The sequence below is a fragment of the Physella acuta genome, unplaced genomic scaffold (assembly GCF_028476545.2).
Source record: "Physella acuta isolate Inbredline_101_S28 unplaced genomic scaffold, ASM2847654v3 ptg000012l, whole genome shotgun sequence".
NCBI lineage: Eukaryota > Metazoa > Mollusca > Gastropoda > Physidae > Physella > Physella acuta.
The window spans coordinates 658,485-675,832 of NW_026731532.1; the positions used below are offsets into that span (position 1 = coordinate 658,485).

Here is a 17,348-nt window from a genome sequence, read left to right on the forward strand (position 1 = left end):
GGCCTACCTTTAAAAAACAATAGTCGTTATATTTAAAATTATCCCTACGGATTAAAAAACAATCAAATAATGGACAACCAAGATATAGATTTCAAGATATTATAATAGTTCGGTACCTCATTTGGCTCATAATATAACAACGTGATCTGGCACAAATAGACTTAGAACCAGAATCTATGTGTAGGAAACATCGATTGTCCTAACTTGCGGACGTGCTTTACAGCACTCGACACCCATAGTTTTGTGAGTAAAGTGAATTGGCATTATTCTTTACACCTACATCTAGATCTATTTCTGATTAAGTAATGTAATTTTTTATTCTATTACTCCCATATAAAGTCTATTTAGGAAGTATCTAACGTAGTGAACCATTATTTTTGGGAGGAGAAAGTAGCAACTGAGAACTGAGGCTGACATGTCACTGTACTGTCAGACTGTCAGTCAAAGTTAAAATTATAAATAAGTATCATATTATAAATGTGCCTTTAGAATATGTATAGGAGTATAGGATAGATACAGTTTAATTATTTTAATTTAGCAAATTTATCTAGCTTTGATAACTTAAAAATCTAATTCTAGGACATGACTTTTTTCCCTCTGTAAATCTACATTACACAAAAAAGGTCATGTGCCCTAGATTTTTAAATTATGTAATACAAGAAATAGTATAGATCTAGATCTATTATAGATGGGCCTGGCCTAATATTAATACTACTAATACTATACAACTTTAAAGATAGGTGTAGGCCTATGCCCTGCCCTATATTCTAATAATTGTATATATATATATATATTAGGGCCTATAGGCCTAATAGATTAGAAGGCGTATACTATATGTCACAATGAAGTGGTACAGACCTGAGGCTGTTTGTGTTTAGCTATGGAACAATATTCTGACAAGTTTTGTCTATAGTCTTATAGAGACTCTATAGGGTTCTACTATATTATCGATACTCTATAGGTACTGTTAATAGTTAAAAATAAAGGAACAGTCTGGTTGGATGGTAGAGCGTACAACTTCTAGCATGATACTACCTGAAAGTCTCAAGTTCGGATCTCATGCTTGAGTTTGTAAGACATCCTTCTGTCCATCCAGAGCTGATGAGTACTAGACTCATTTTAAATTTTAAGGAAAGTAAATGCTACTAGATCTAGGCATAGTGCTAATTATTCTCCAATCACATACACAGGGATTAGGTCACATAAACAGATGAACTCTTATTTCGTCGCCATAGTGGACTACCAGGGTTTAAATTAAATTTTTTATTCTTTATTAATATAGTTTATATAGGCCTACTCTTTTAAATATAATTTTGTACTTATCAAAATAAAAAACATTGTGTTCTTTTTATTTACTTTTTAAATATACATAGGGCCTATTTGTTACATTCTTAAGTCAGTTTGGGCCTATCCTAAATTTTGGTATTTTGTTAACTTGAAATGGGTATGCCTTGCATTGGAATGGGTTAACTTGAGAAATAATTTCATTTAAATTTAATAAGACATAGGCTCATCACAAAGCCATGGTTGGATTGGTGGTGTTGCTATAAATTTGATTTGTGATGTAAGTTTAATTAAGTGTGTACTGCGGAATGCAGTTTGCTGCCCTCACCCATGATCTAAATTAATTTTACAAATACAACAAAATATAAACAAAATTTAATAAAATTTCTTGAGTCAAACTCTCATTTCTTATGTAACACATGTAATGAATAAAAAACAGGCATATAGTTATGGAGCCTAATTATTAGAATACATTTAAGGCTAAATGTAGGTCAAGTACTCTCACAATACCAATGATCTCACAAAAACACTACCACACAGCCTTCAACCTGATAGGTAGGAGCTCGTATCTAGAAATAGATTATCTAGATCTGATTTTCTGGCCAATGTCACAAAATATAAGAATAGTTTGTATTTTTTAAATGTTACAAAAATATTTTTGTACCCACTTATAAAGTCAAACTTTTAGTCAAGGCATATTTTTAAAGTTGATCTAGGATCTGCACTAAAGCCATTTATAGATTGCTTATATCTTACTTTATATGGGCCTATCCTAATTTCCAAATATATTTTTTAAAAAGAAAAATAAATTTCCAAAGTTTTTTGTTATGTAATGTGTAATGGCACTCAATGTTTGATGTTGGCTTCCCTTAAGGCCAACATGTTTTAGCTAATTTTTAAGGGTCACTAAAACCAAACAAAATAATTTAAAACATTAGCATACCTTCATTTGTGGTATTATGCTAAAATACTAACTCTTTAATAGCAAGTCTTTGAAATTGTAAATTTGTTTCTTTTATAAAAGCTTTATATCAAACAGTAATAATATTTTACTAATTACTGACGGTCATTTGTCAATACTAAAACCTTATATACACTAGATGCTTATTGTTTATGCCATTTATTTCTGTTACTTATAAAAATAACAGTTAGTTTTTGAGGGCATCTTATGGTTTCTTTGCTAATCATTTAAATTTCAATAGGCCTTCTACTTATAGTTTAGACTAATTGTTATTTATTTATGTAAAAAATAAAGGAAAAACTGGTTAGTCTCTGTCTTTTTAACTTTCCAAATTTTGAATATTCATACCATTTATACATAGCTGAACTCTGACATACAAGTCCCTCAGACAATTGCAGCACAGGGATCAAATTATCATGCACCAGCTGTTAGCTAAGATCACAGTACAGCAGTGCATTGATGCTAAATTTTGATACTCTCTTTCATTGTTGTGTTTTTAGATATTTCAACTCTGGTTACAATATACTCTCATTATAAATATTATTGTGTGTTTTGTAGGATTACATATTATTAATGAGATTGGTTTTATGGAATATAATATTCTTTAGGTTGATGGGAGGTTAGGCTTCATTAATTGGACATGTGAAATTGTTGGAATATCATAAATCTAATTAAATAGTGATGGGAGGTTAGGCTTCATTAATTGGACATGTGAAATTGTTGGAATGTCATAAATCTAATTAAATAGTTTGGTACCGGTATTTAATTTAAGATGATTTTGATTATTATGAGATTGATTTTCATGGAGAATGATGTTGTGAAGGAAAAGGGAGGTTTCGCCTCATTATTAATCTGTCTTACTGAATACTAATCTTCTAAATTTCAGAGCCTAATTCCCCCCCCCTCTTAATGAAAGTAAAACAAATCAATCTAAAGCTGGGCATTTACCACTGGTTTGTTAATTTTAAGTCCTGTGGAAGCTGTTTTTAATATATGGGTCAACCTTGAGTATCAGTCACTTGCATACAATTTTTTAGGCTGTACCACCACTTGATAGTATCTAGATGAACACCATTTAAAAAAAATTATAGCATATAATATTACAAACTCTGCTTGAATTATTCTAACTGTAATTGATACATATAATGGTATGGTATTGATTTGTATACACAGCTCATAGTTGAATGTCAACATTACTTACGTGTTATTTTCATGGCAAATATCACCTGATAATTTAAACAGGTTATTTGGGTAATTTTTTCAAATTAGTGCTTTTTGAGGGTCAATAAAAATTGTTAATTTTTTTATGTGGGGGATGGCATGGTACATGTATAAAACTCTGGCTTCCTAGACATGTGACCCTAGGTCATCCCCTGACTGAACAACCCACACTCAAGGCAGGTGGGGCAGTACACTGGGATGGGGGGGGGGGGGAGACTAAACAAATTGATCTAGTATCTGGAAGTATAGACCCAAAAATGCTCAAGCTGTTTATGGCCATGTAAGAGATAATAACTAATTCAGTTGATGTCTAGATTACTCTATTTTAGTAAGGTAATTTGCAAATGTTAACAGTGAGCACAGTAATTAAATGACTAGTGCTCAAAAGTTTGCAGTCCCAGTTACATTTCCATCATTCACATATGCTATGTTCCAGATGTTTTCTAGAGGTGGTTGTAGTTTTATTTTAACAAGCCACAATGAACTAATATCTTTAGTGCTCCAAAACCCCATATAGAGCTCAGGGGAATCCTATTCACAGGGTGAACAGCTGATGTTAAACATCAGCTGTTATTTATGTCTAATGATGTCCCCTGGGTACCAACAGACTTCCTGTCTTCTTTACACCCCATGCTGTGTGATGTTTTACTGGCAGCTGAGCCTGTTTCTACTACTTGTTTACTCTTAACTTTTAAATAACTAACTATATAATTTTTATTTTGAATAAAATTGGATCTGTTGTTTATTTTTCTGTATTAAACATTTCATTCACTTATAGACCTACATGGTTATTAATAATAGTTTTTTATATATTTAAAAAATTAATTTACTTATATAAAGTGTTTCAAATTGTTTTGGAAAGAGCTTCCAATCCAATATTTTCAATAAGTCATGTAATACTTGAAAAGTCCCATCAATAAATCTGGACCAGTTTGATGCACTTGTCAGAATGCATTTTGAGATAAGTCAAGCTATGAAGTCCTACTGTAAAGATCACCTTGATTGTTTGTTATCAGTAAAAATGTAACAACTAGATTAGCCAATGGGAGAGACTGTTATCTGTAGAACAAATTTGTAATCAGTGTTTCACCATATTACATCGTATGCACTGGATACTATATTTTCTTAAAGGAAGTTTAGGATTTAAACTGGTAAAATATTATAAATATACTAAAAGTGTATTGGCACTTAAAATCTACTTGTATGTTTTATTTATAGCGAGCCGACCCGCTGCGTATCATACGCCGCTATTTAGTTGTTTTTTTTTCTACTTTTCAGTAATTCATAATTTGTGAATTCGACAGTACCAATCCTGCCACTGAAAATATTTGCTTAAAAACACTACCCCCCCCCCCCCCCACGTGAAAGCAGCCTCCTCTTAGTTACCTCCTCTAAGTTTAAAATCGTTTCAAACTAAATTATCTGCCCCTAATAGCCGTCACCAAACCCGTCTCTATGATTGTAAAATGTAAACAGCGTGACCACAGCTCACCAGACAATGTGGGGGTGGGGTGGGGGTGGTAGTGATAGTGATAGAGAGAAAGAAAGGGTACTGCAAGGAGGCGCTTGCAGCTTGTTTTCTTACGGCTCCCAGAAGAGAATTATATATATAGATGTTTTTTTTTAAAATATAAAATTTTGACCTTATTGGTAAACCATTGGTAACATTAGTTCCAATAGTGTAAGTAGTTGTATATACTTAAAAAAGTAATCAGCAACGCTACATGTTTTTAAAGTTGATAAATGTTTGCTAATTTAATCATGCAAGTCATTGCAAGGATATTTCAGCATATTCCAGTCTATTCCCATGTTTGAGTTACAGTGCAATCAGTTCAGCTCTTATGAATAGGACAAAGTGGTCCAAAGAATTGTGTCATGGTGACAATAAATTCCCTTGTACATGTAGTCAAGTGTTACAGTTAGTAAAAGATCAGGTTTACTGCAGTATTTATACCAACATCAGCTGCTTTTGGTAAAACCTCATTTTGACTTATTTAGTACAAGCAGTTATCACACTGCTTTTGTTTATAAAAGATGAAATGTTTTGAGAATTAAACATTACAATTATGCTAAAGACCAACATAGAAACATTTTTACTACATTTATTTAGTCATTATTTAAAAAAAATGTTTTAAATGTGTTTTGATTTAGATAGGTGGTACATGTTAATAGTACAGAGCAGCATATTTTTATTTAGTTGTTTCTGTTGTCACCTATAAATAACATCTTTGATTTCTGTTTCATTACAGGGTGTGAATTTTAAACGAACAAAACATGAGCACAACTGAACAAGTTGAAATGGCAGTTTCTGAATCATTAATCTCAATGACAGATTTGTTCATCCTCTCATTAGCTGGGGGGTTTGCTTTCTACTGGTTCTTTGTGAGAAATAAAAAACAAGAAGCACCAAATTTTAAGAAACTATCTATAGCGTAAGTTCAAAACCTTGGTATTTTAAAAACAATTTTTCCTATTTGTTCTGACTAATGTAACATTATATTCTTATAAATAGAAATAGTTACAATGTAAAGATAGTCCTGACAAATGTAACATTATATTCTAGTGAATAGAAAGTAACAAAGTTAACTTAATTTTTTAGTACCCAAAAGCAAAAATGAGCAACAATACGCCGCTAGTTTTTTAACATCCAGATTTTTTTTTCTTTCACAGGCCAGTTTTAGAGAGATCAGAGTCAAGCGATGCATCTTTTATAACTAAAATGAAAAACACAGTAAGTGCAGAGTTATTCTCCTGTCATTTGCTCATAAGAATTGCATTACAAGGATAATGTTGGCTGTTAATTTGCTCTAAGCCTTGTGTTTAATAATAATTTAAACTATTTTAAAAGTAAAATATTGATCTAGAGTAATCTTAAACAATGCATATTTTGTTATTTTTTAACATAATACTTCAGCCATCTTGTGTCATACATCTTTCATCTTAATCTGTATAAGCTTTAGCATTGTATTGTAAGATAACAGAAGTGTCTTTGGCTATGTTATTTCTCTGATGTAAGGCTCCCAAAATAGAAATCCTGATTTGTTAAACTTGTATACATTCTGATATCCTGCTGTATACAAATGGAAACAAAATGCTTATATTTGCATTTAATTTAGAATGGTTTTAAAAAAACAAGCTTAAATTTATGCTTGAGCATATTCATATAAATGAAGCATATTACTTTTCCAAAGACTGCTATGGTATTTTACTGAAATACATGTTTTAATCAATTAGTCATGAAAAAAAAAGTTCATTTTACATGTTTGAGACTCCAAAACTCAGCAGTGCACAGGGTAGGGGAAGGGGCAGATATTGCTCTGACTAGATATACACACTGTGTAGTCATACACACTTCTGGTATAAAGGCATGTTCATTTTCTAAACAGGTGGAGCTAGTTTGCTTGCCTGTTGTTTTTTTTTTTTTTAATACACATTATATATTCACTTTGTTTAATGAGGTGAGAGACAGGAATGTCTGTTAACTGCCTTTCATTAATTTAAAGGTAATGAAAAAACTTGGCCAGAGAGTAAGGTAGTGTGTAAAATTGTTAACTAGCCAAGTTGAATGTGTTCACTCACAACCACACCATTCAACACCAGCTCATGCTTTCCTCTGCAAAGTTCAAGAACTGTCACATTCACCGTCCAACTTACTAAACTTGAAAGTGGGTCACTCAGGCCATAGCTCAAAAAGTAGACCAAAGTACAGACATATATATTGTGAAAGGGGGGTGATGGGGTTGGGGAAAGAATATTATATCTGGAACTTGGAGCCAGACAAAATTTGGTCAGAGAAACCAGATTCCTGCTGTTGAATACCAACTCTGTACACCTGTTGACTTGCCTTGGTGTTAAATAATGGAACACGTTAGTTTATGGCTCTGTAGGCATGGCAAACATGATGGCTAGATGAACATAACTTATGAGCTGAGAGACAATGCATGATTTTGATCAGCCAGAGCGGTTGGATGATAAACTGTCACTAATTGAGGGTTGGAAAAAGTGCTAAAGGTTGTAAAATGTCACCTGAAAAAAAAATAACATGTTATTTCGTTGGACTTTGTGGCCTAGCGGTAGAGTGCTAGACTGCTAACCCAAAAGTCTCAAGTTTGAATCCAGGTTCAAGTCAGTAGAACGTCTCTGAGTCCACCCAGCTCTGATGGGTACCTAACTCATAATAGGCAAAGTAATGGCAGCTGGACATAGCGCTGACCACACTATCCCTTCATAGAAACAGGTGAACTCTACTTTACTTGTCCCATGGACTATTAGGTTAAAAATGGAATTCTACTATTTTTTTTGTTTTTACATATTACTTCAGTGGTGTAGATAACAGAGGTTAGGTGATGACCGGTTCATTAAGGGGTTAATGGATTGGTCAAGGTGGGAGAACATGGTCAAGGTTTAATGGATGAAACAAAAACAACACTGGCTTTAAAAGTACACTAGGAGGTGATGTAAAATGTGGAAGGGTTTAAGATGCCAAGAAGGCTAGAACTGAGATTTTTTTTTTTTACTACCTTGGCATGACACAGAAAAAAAAAAAGCAAAAAAAAATTTGCATAGCATTGCCAGAAAAAGTTACAGTGGAAAAAAAAGTATACCATCATTAATGTGTGGATATATACAAGGTAGTAATGTAAGAATTGTTTAAGAGAATACTTCCTGAGTGTGAACAGAAGTGTAAAGGCAATGCTCATATTTTAGTGATGAAGCAGATAATTTCCCCTACACTAGAGTGTTAATTTTAGCTGTAGAAATGAAATTCCTGTGTTTCCATGGTAGCAGTTTTGATCTCTGCTACACTTGCACAACACATGCACAGTGAGGGTGTGTTCTACAACAAATGTCTACCAATGCTGCGATAGAGGACAGTATATCATTTCTGTGCAGAGAATAACTTCAGGCAACAGCTTCCGCTAATAAGATTATTTCAGCACATAAAATACACAAGCACTGCTCCCTGCAGCTGCAACAACTCTCTTCCCTGCCAACATCTATGTTTCTCTCTTGCTTCCTACATCATCCTGCTTTCAACCATGTTATTCTCACATTACACCTGACTCTTAACTTACACTCTATGTCTTAAAATATTCTTTGTTCATCATTATTTGTCCCCTGTCTCATTACTGTAAGTTGGTTGATGCGTGTTGACTTAACCATGTCTAAACATTTAGACTTACACCATGACATACAGAGCTTTCAGTGATTGTGTCCAATATATCTAGGTGTATACACAAACTAATAGTTATTTTTTTATTACTTTAAACTCATCTTGTAACTTTCTCTACCTCTAGTGCAGAAATTTTACCGTAAACACTATAACACCCCCATTTTATGCATAAATGTTGCACCATGCTCCTGAACATATTGTGTTGCAAATTTACCAGCATAATTGTTTTGTTTCAGAATAGAAATGTGGTTGTATTTTATGGCTCACAAACTGGAACAGCTGAAGAGTTTGCCACTCGTTTAGCTAAAGATGCCTCAAGATATGGGATGAAAGGGATGGTGGCAGATCCTGAAGAATGTGAAATGGTAACATCTATACACAATTTTTTTAATGCAGTTTAAAATATTTGGTTGTATATTTATAAAATATATATTTAATAATGCATATTTTCTAAAATAATCATACACAAATCTTTTTTCCTATTATTAATTAGACCTAATTTATTTAATTGTGGTAAAACATTCATGTTTTTAGGAGGACCTTTCAAAACTAGCCGAGATAGAAAACAGTTTGGCCATTTTTTGTATGGCAACATATGGTGAGGGAGATCCAACAGATAATGCACAGGAATTTCATGAATATCTGGCCAATGGTGGAGAAAGCCTGGCTGGTATAAGATTTGCTGTAAGTAAACAACAGTGATAGCAATTTTTGTAAAATTGATCCTTTCACAGTTTTTGCTGTTAATATACTGGTATTATTTATTATCAATACTCACACCGAAGTCTTATAATTATAGTTTTTTTGAGTGTCATGTATCTGTTTAATCAGTTACAGGTTCTCAAATCTGTAAAAAATTTATTAGGTAAAGTTTTTGTTTTGGTTGACAATTTTGGAAGACAATTAAACTTATATGTTGATAATAATTTATGGGCAAAATTATTATTCCTTTAGGGGATAGCTAATGTAACCTGTGCATTTGTAATTCATTTTGAATATTTCTTATCCCGGTGTTTAGTTTATGCAATAAAATCTAAATGTTTATATCAATTATATGTCTCTGTAATGTAGCCTGTTTATTTACAATTAAATTATGAGTCAACATTTTTGTACACAGGTGTTTTGTTTATTCAATAAAACCAGTATGTTTATATCAATTATAATTTAGCCTAGGTAATGTACCTGTTTATTTACATTTAAATTATGAGTCAACATTTTTGTACCCAGGTGTTTGGTCTAGGCAATAAAACCTATGAGCACTACAACTCAATGGGTAAATTTGTGGACAAACGTCTGGAAGAGCTTGGAGCAGAAAGAGTTTTTGAGTTGGGCCTGGGGGATGATGATGCCAAGTTAGTACTATAAATACTTTTTTTTTTGGTGTGCACTTAGGTAAAAAGTCTTTTTGCATTTTAGCTTGGATAGAAAATATCAGTTTAAAAACAAATACGGAATGATTTTGCAAGACGTTTACACACAATGTAATTAAATTGTTTCATTTCTCTCACTCTATTGAAGCAGACTTTTAAAATAATCTTTTCCATCACTTTCTCTTAGTAGTAATAACCTCAAACTATATAAAATTTTTCTCTCTCCCTCTTGTTAGTATTGAAGAAGACTTTGTTACCTGGAAGGAAAAGTTCTGGCCAGCTGTGTGCTCTTACTTTGGTGTGGAGGCAACAGGTGAAAATGTAAAGTAAGTCAAACTGTGCAACAAAAGCTCTAGTTAAATTAAAGTTCATGTGCATCTTATTTAATAGGTATACACATTTTAATTGTTTTATTTTTAATTTTTAAAGTGTTGTTTCAATCACATTGTGATTTTTTCTTGCTATATTTGATAATTGTTTTAATTGCATTATTGTCTATTTTAAAATTCTTCTACATAAGATTTACAGCAATATTAAATCAATTTTCATATTTTTTGTTATTACATTTCTATTCTTACCTTTTGTTTTAGAAAGGTTGTTATGATTTTTTTACTTCCATGTTCAATTAATTTTTCATATTTTGTGATGTTTTTTTATCTTTTTTTAAAGAAAGGTTTCAATTTATATTTCAGTACAAGGCAATATGCTCTAACTCCTGTCCCAGAAGATCTCCCCAAAGAAAAAATATTTACCGGAGAGCCAGCTAGAGTTGGCTCATTCACTAATCAGAAGCCGTAAGTTGTTTTCATTATAAAGGTTAGCTCAACAGCTTAGCTTCTCTTTTGATGCAATGTTTAAACTGAGTTCTTAACTGGTCAGGTGACTTTTTTTTTCTTGTCACTTTTTGGTAAACATTTTAAAAAAAATGAATGCAGCAAGACCTAAAAAAAAAGTGATTCTCACACAAAAAATATTTTTTCAGTTTTTATTGTAAAAGTATTGTTATAATTTTGTGAATGAAATTTTAACTTGTTGCTATAAACATGTTTCATTTGTACCAGTTTATTTTAAAATCTATATTAATATTTGTTTTATTAATTAAAAAAAATGATCTAATCACGTGACTTGTTATTTTACAGTCCCTACGATGTGAAAAACCCTTACCTTGCTCCTATCACAGTTAACAGACAGCTTCATAAAGGGGGTGATAGGTCTTGTATGCATATTGAACTTGATATTTCTGAGTCTAAAATAAGGTAATTTATAAAAACATACTATATTGCACAATTCTGTATACAATTAATTGAAACATTAGATAAATGTCTTGACAAAACTTAATGAGTCACTCAAATTTCCACAGATATGAAACTGGTGATCATGTGGCAATCTATCCAGTGAATGACTCCGAACTTGTGGAGAAACTTGGCAAGCGATTGGGTGTGGACTTGGATACTGTTTTCTCCCTTACAAATATTGATGGTAAGATTCTCGTCCGTTAAAAAATTTCTGATCTCTAAAGTTCTCTGAATATTACTTGAGCAATGTTATAGATACTTAAACACAGGCTATAAACAGTACACACTTGGTGTAAATGTAACGCTACCCTTTTGGACCTAGTGGTCAATGGAGCAGATGAAGTACAGTTCAACTGTTTCTTTGACCATCGCAAATGAATAGGTAGTGTGGTCAGCACTATGCCCAGCAGTCTTTACGTTCCCTAATGTGAGTCAGGTGTTGAGCAGAGCTGGGTGGACTCTGGGACGTCATATTAACTTGAGCCAGAGAACAGACATTCAGGTTAGCTGTGGTGCGCTCTACCATCTCATACAGTTATGATTCCACCACACTGAAAGTTATGCTGGGTTAAGTACTAGACATGATATACATTTACTTGGGTATAATCTAAAGAAGAAAATTCTGATAATTAAAATGGATTTATAACTTGTAACTAATATACAGGATATAAATTAACTTGGAGTATAACCTAATGAAGACAATTCTGGTAATTAAAATGGTTTTCTAATTTGTAACAAATTATTCTTTTAACCATAATATGGACTAAGTGGCATGAGAAACTTAGCCTGTTTACACTGTTGCTCCCATTGTCAGTATCTAGAGGTGGCAGCACTGTGTACTGGGGTGGGTTTTTTTTTGTTTTTGCCAACACTTCAGGAATGTGCCAACTAAAGTGGTATCTCAGCTCTGGTAAAAGTCGTATAAAAAAATCAGATCTGGCTGGTCCATAGAGCAAAGCTTGTGTGCTTCTTAGACCTTTAACAGTTAGAGGATTGTGTGGTCAGGAATATGCCCAGCAGCCTTTGCTTACTTGACTCCACACTTCAGAACTTGGTGGACTCTTGGATGTACAATAGGCTTGAGTCAGGGATCTGAACTTCCATATTAGTAGTCTTGTTCTACAACGCAGTTCTTACTTCTAGTTAGTATGCGTCAACTACAAAAAACTGCACTCTCATAACGAAACAACTTTTAATAATTGATAACTGATTATTTGTAATCAAGCACAGAATGGAATTTTATATTTCTATTCAGAATCTAATATTGAAACTGCAAGATATTTTCTAATTGAAATGTTTTTTGAAATATTCCTCCAAATTTTACCATTTGCTTTGGTAGTTATTAATCCTAAACTTTTTGTTACACTAATTAAATATTAAACATTGTAGAAACTAATATCTCTATTTTTGTTTATTTCAGAGGATGCCAGTAAAAAACATCCATTCCCTTGCCCATGCTCATACAGAACTGCACTGATGCACTACATAGACATCACAAACCCTCCACGTACTCATGTTTTGGGAGAACTTGCTGAGTACACGGATGACCAAAAAGATAAAGAATTTTTACAGAAGATGACACATGCCACTGAAGAGGGAAAAGTAAGTAACTTGTACAGAATGTAACGGACACCTATCTACCAGCCAGATAGATGGTGAACGCCCCCGGATTCTTTTTTGGGGTTATATGCAAATGACCTAAAGCCTAAATGAATGAACACTAACTCAACAACACACTAGGGCTCGATTTCGATGTCTAGGGAAAACTAGTGAAACTATTGAAGTTAACAACTCATTCAATCTGCATACAACCTTTAATAAGCGAACACAGTTGTGGCAGAACACTAGGTTAAACGAGATAAAATATTTAATTTAGAAAATGACAAAACCCAACTTACAAAGCGTAAGAAAAAATACTATCACAGATTCTAACACTGTATAAAAATAGCCACAGGTCACATAACACTGCTATAGCATCTAGAATCACTTGGCGACAAGTAATATAATACTAGAATACTAAAACAACTTAAGAATGCATAGCACACTCAGGACTTAAGTTCTCTCACGTTCAAATGGTCAGAATGAATTGCCGGACAAAATGGACGGCCGGGTCAAGATGGACTGCTTGATCAAGGTGGACTGCCTCGTGTCGCCTGTGGGCGATCTAGTTAAAGACTTAGGCGACAGGGGAGATTAGCCTCAACTCATGTGGCCATTGGTTGGGGTGGTCATCTGATCTGAATCAATCAATCAGATCTTGATGGAAAATTTCTACGTCTTAGACACTCTTAGTAAGACAGTGGAAAAAACCCGGTTGTTACACCATCAATCCATATATGGTATTAACACAATGTCAAACTAAAAATAAAACATGATTAGACCTAAGTAGGTCACAAGAAGATGGCAGTTCATGCTGATTTCATCAATCACCCAGTGTTAACATTTTGTCTGTTGTTTTGTCCAGAAACTGTACCAAATATAATCACCCTGCGTTAATGATTTTAATGTGTACCAAAACTGTATCAAATACAATCAACCTGTGCTAATGGTTTTATTGTGTACAGAAACTGTATCAAATACTATCACCATGTGTTAATGATTTTATTGTGTACAGAAACTGTATCAAATACTATCACCCTGCGTTAATGATTTTATTGTGTACAGAAACTACCAGATACAGTCACCCAGGCGTTAATGATTTTATTGTGTACAGAGACTGTACAAATAACAATCACCCTGCATTAGTGATTTGTTTATTATCGTGTACTGAAACTATCAAATACAATCACCCTGTGCTAATGATTTTTTATCGTGTACAGAAACTGTACCAGGACTGGATACATAATGACCATCGCAATATCCTGGCTGTGCTGGAAGACATCCCCTCCCTTAGACCACCTATTGACCACATATGTGAGTTGTTGCCTAGGCTACAGCCCAGGTTCTACTCCATCTCTTCTTCACCTAAGGTAAGAAGAAACTTAACATTATCACTACTTTTTTTTTTAAGAAAATTATTTTCCTATCCCCTAGGTTAAGCATTTGAACTGTAGACTATTAAACTTTTTCTTGTCGATAAATTTAACTTTAAAAGCAAGTTGGCATTAAGTAAACTTTGATAGATGTATTATAGGAATTTACAAATTTTTTATATTTTTCTTGCCAGTGAGATGGTTTAATATTAAAATTTAAACAAATTTTAAATAACAACAATGTTATGTAGGTTGTTGTTTCTGACATTAAAACTAATTTTCTTTACTCAATTTAATTCAACAAAATTCTGATCTGCTTTGCTTACAACAGGTTCACCCTAAGAGCATACACATCACAGCTGTCCTTATAGAGTACACCACACCAACATCCCGCGTTTCCAAGGGAGTGTGTACGTCCTGGCTGGCCTCTAAGAAACCCTCTGGTGATGCTGTACTCAGGGTACCAATTTATGTGCGCAAGTCTCAGTTCCGCTTGCCATTCAAACCTGCTACACCAGTGGTCATGATTGGGCCTGGAACTGGACTGGCACCTTTCAGAGGTTTCATCCAGGAAAGAGACTACTTCCACGAAGAAGGTAGAGTTGATGTTCTTAAAAAGTTGCATTGTTGACTTGGCACTAATTAGATGCGATCTAAGCATTGGCCCTGGAAAAACCCACCACATAATATTATGGGGGGGGGGGGGTGTTAAATGAATTTGTGACCACTGTACAGTTTAACAGTTCTGTGGATGTGTTCAGTCCCCCAATATTCCATTGAATATGACGAAGGTTAATTATATCATGGCAAAGTATATAGCTATAGAGTTAAAGCTACACCTGCCATACAGAAGAAAACAAAATCTTCTAAGAACTAACCAAAAGTTCTTTTTAGAAAGATACCTATCTTTAAAATTTATCTCCATTGAAGCGTAGATTTATGCTTTACTGCATCCGATTCCTAATACATACTCATTAATTATAAATAAAGCCCCCATTTTTTACCATAGGGAAACCAGTTGGAGATACCATTCTCTACTTTGGATGCCGCAACAAGGCAACAGACTTCATCTACGAAGAGGAGCTGATGAAATATGTTGATAAAAAAGTGCTGAAACTGCACACTGCCTTTTCCCGTGATCAGCCACAGAAAATTTATGTTCAACATTTAATTGATCAAAACCATGATGAAATTTGGAATGTGCTCAATAACAATGGACACATCTATATTTGTGGGTAAGTAGCTTGTTCACACTATTTGCGGCTTCAAGTTAAAAATCAAGCATTTCCTAAACACAAATAACTAAAATTGCTTGTGGTTTTTATTCTTCGGGCTGGATTTCCTCTAACATAATCAAGTATTATGTCTCAACCTGTTATGCGGCAAATAGGCAGTTGACTCTGCTTTTCTTTTGGGATTTGCTTCTATAGCCTTTATCTATCCAAGAACAAATATACAAGGCAGCAGTTGTTTGATTTTGGAGTTAACTCTCCAAGATGGCATGCTGTCCTCAGCTATTGAGCTTCATCTCCTCGGGGTTTGAACTCTGGACTTTACTGACCATGAGCTTTACCGCACGCTGACCCCTTGATTTTTATTTATACACTGGTGTTACTTTAAGCCTAGCACCTTGGATAATAATAAAATGCTAGTTGCCTTTTATTATAGTAAAAATTTTGTTTTACAATAATGCTCTTTTTAATATTGACGCTTGTAGTTTTTTTTCTAGGAAAATTGCATGTACTCATGTTAATTTTATACCATTTGTTTTTCATAGGGATGCAAAAAATATGGCAAGAGATGTTCATGCTATGCTTGTGAAAATTTTAACTACAAAAGGTGATATGAGTACCGCAGATGCAGAAGATTATATTAAAAAGCTACAATCTAAGGGACGCTACTCAGCTGATGTATGGAGTTAAGGATTATCCAGTTTTAAAATGAAGCCTGAAATGAAATATGTGAATAGTTACTTTAACCTATTTAATTTTAAAAATCATTCTGTTGTCTGTAATGCATTTTTTTTAAATTGTGGAATTTTTAACTTGTATTGTTTTTATTACTATTAGAAGGAATTTCAAATTAATGTATATTTTTCTATATAAACCAAGAAAGTCATAATATTAGGAATTTTATGAGGAAGAGCCTCAATCAATCTTTGGGCATTTTTAAGGACAGTTGTGTAAATGAGAGTATTGTATTTAAATGCTGCTTGAAGTCAACTTTATTTTAACACATTCTATAAGTTATAAGTGTGATGTTTTTTTTAGTACATTACCACTCTTAAAATCTTATTACAATGACATTAATTTTCATCCAGTAGCCTTGAAGGTGTTGTTGCCTATGGCATCAAATTATGAAATCAAAACTGTCATTTACAAAGTTGGGACAAATGTTATTAAAGACTGCAATGAATATGTGATTACTGATTTAGCCTTAGAATTACTTTCAATATTTTAATATTCTTATTATGATAATATAAATACTTTGATTAATTTATTTAAAGCTGAAAAGCATTGAATTTTTTTGAGATCAGCATCTGAAAGAAGAAATTTCTGGAAACTATCTTTTTATGACCAGATGCTTAGAGATTCAAAAGGTAATATTAATCTGAAGTACTCAGATCACTAATTAGACCATTTCCTTTGTGGCCTTAAATTCCTATCCTGTTCATTTATTATTAAGATAACACAAACCACTTCAGTTCAACTGTAGCCTTTGTAATTTCTTCACATGACTCTACATTGTATGTCGATACAAAATAAAAGCTCATTCTCATATATATATACAGTTAATTTTAGTTATACTATGTTGTATTAGTTTCTATTTCAACCTGTATTTGCCTCGCCACATCTTCATTTGTTTTTGGTCAATACCTACATATATTTTTATTTACATATGATTAAACTGTAATAAGACATCGGCTATGATAGGTCTTTTATGTTGAAAAGTGTCATAGCTAATAGAATCGATGTAAAATATTATAGTTTAAAATTATTTTACATTACTAATGGACCCAGAAATATTATCTGCAGACTGTTTTTAAAGAAATAAAATGTGTAGTATAAACAT

The 17,348-nt window shown here is 33.1% G+C and overlaps 1 protein-coding gene across 3 annotated transcripts; it reads left to right on the plus strand.

Moving 5' to 3' along the window:
* Positions 1-154: 154 nt before the first annotated feature.
* LOC131935254 (NADPH--cytochrome P450 reductase) lies at positions 155-17,348 on the plus strand. 3 transcript variants are annotated; one of them, XM_059291619.1, is made up of 15 exons: positions 155-243; positions 5,716-5,898; positions 6,137-6,197; positions 8,876-9,004; positions 9,174-9,323; positions 9,867-9,991; positions 10,246-10,335; positions 10,702-10,803; positions 11,149-11,265; positions 11,370-11,488; positions 12,725-12,906; positions 14,124-14,273; positions 14,608-14,872; positions 15,286-15,511; positions 16,054-17,348. In XM_059291619.1, exons 2-15 carry the CDS (start codon positions 5,741-5,743, stop codon positions 16,196-16,198), a joined length of 2,019 nt encoding a protein of 672 aa, XP_059147602.1. In that variant the 5' UTR covers positions 155-243; positions 5,716-5,740; the 3' UTR covers positions 16,199-17,348. The 3 variants fall into 3 exon arrangements, with proteins under 3 accessions (XP_059147602.1, XP_059147620.1, XP_059147611.1); XM_059291637.1 differs by lacking the exon at positions 155-243 and adding an exon at positions 256-302; XM_059291628.1 differs by lacking the exon at positions 155-243 and adding an exon at positions 4,535-4,617.

Excerpts from the sequence above, each read along its gene's own strand:
- LOC131935254 (XM_059291619.1), top strand. The coding sequence starts at position 5,741 with ATGAGCACAACTGAACAAGTTGAAATGGCAGTTTCTGAATCATTAATC. Across the intron at positions 10,804-11,148 it reads TCATTCACTAATCAGAAGCC|TCCCTACGATGTGAAAAACC; the intron begins GTAAGTTGTTTT and ends GTTATTTTACAG. Across the intron at positions 14,274-14,607 it reads CCATCTCTTCTTCACCTAAG|GTTCACCCTAAGAGCATACA; the intron begins GTAAGAAGAAAC and ends TGCTTACAACAG.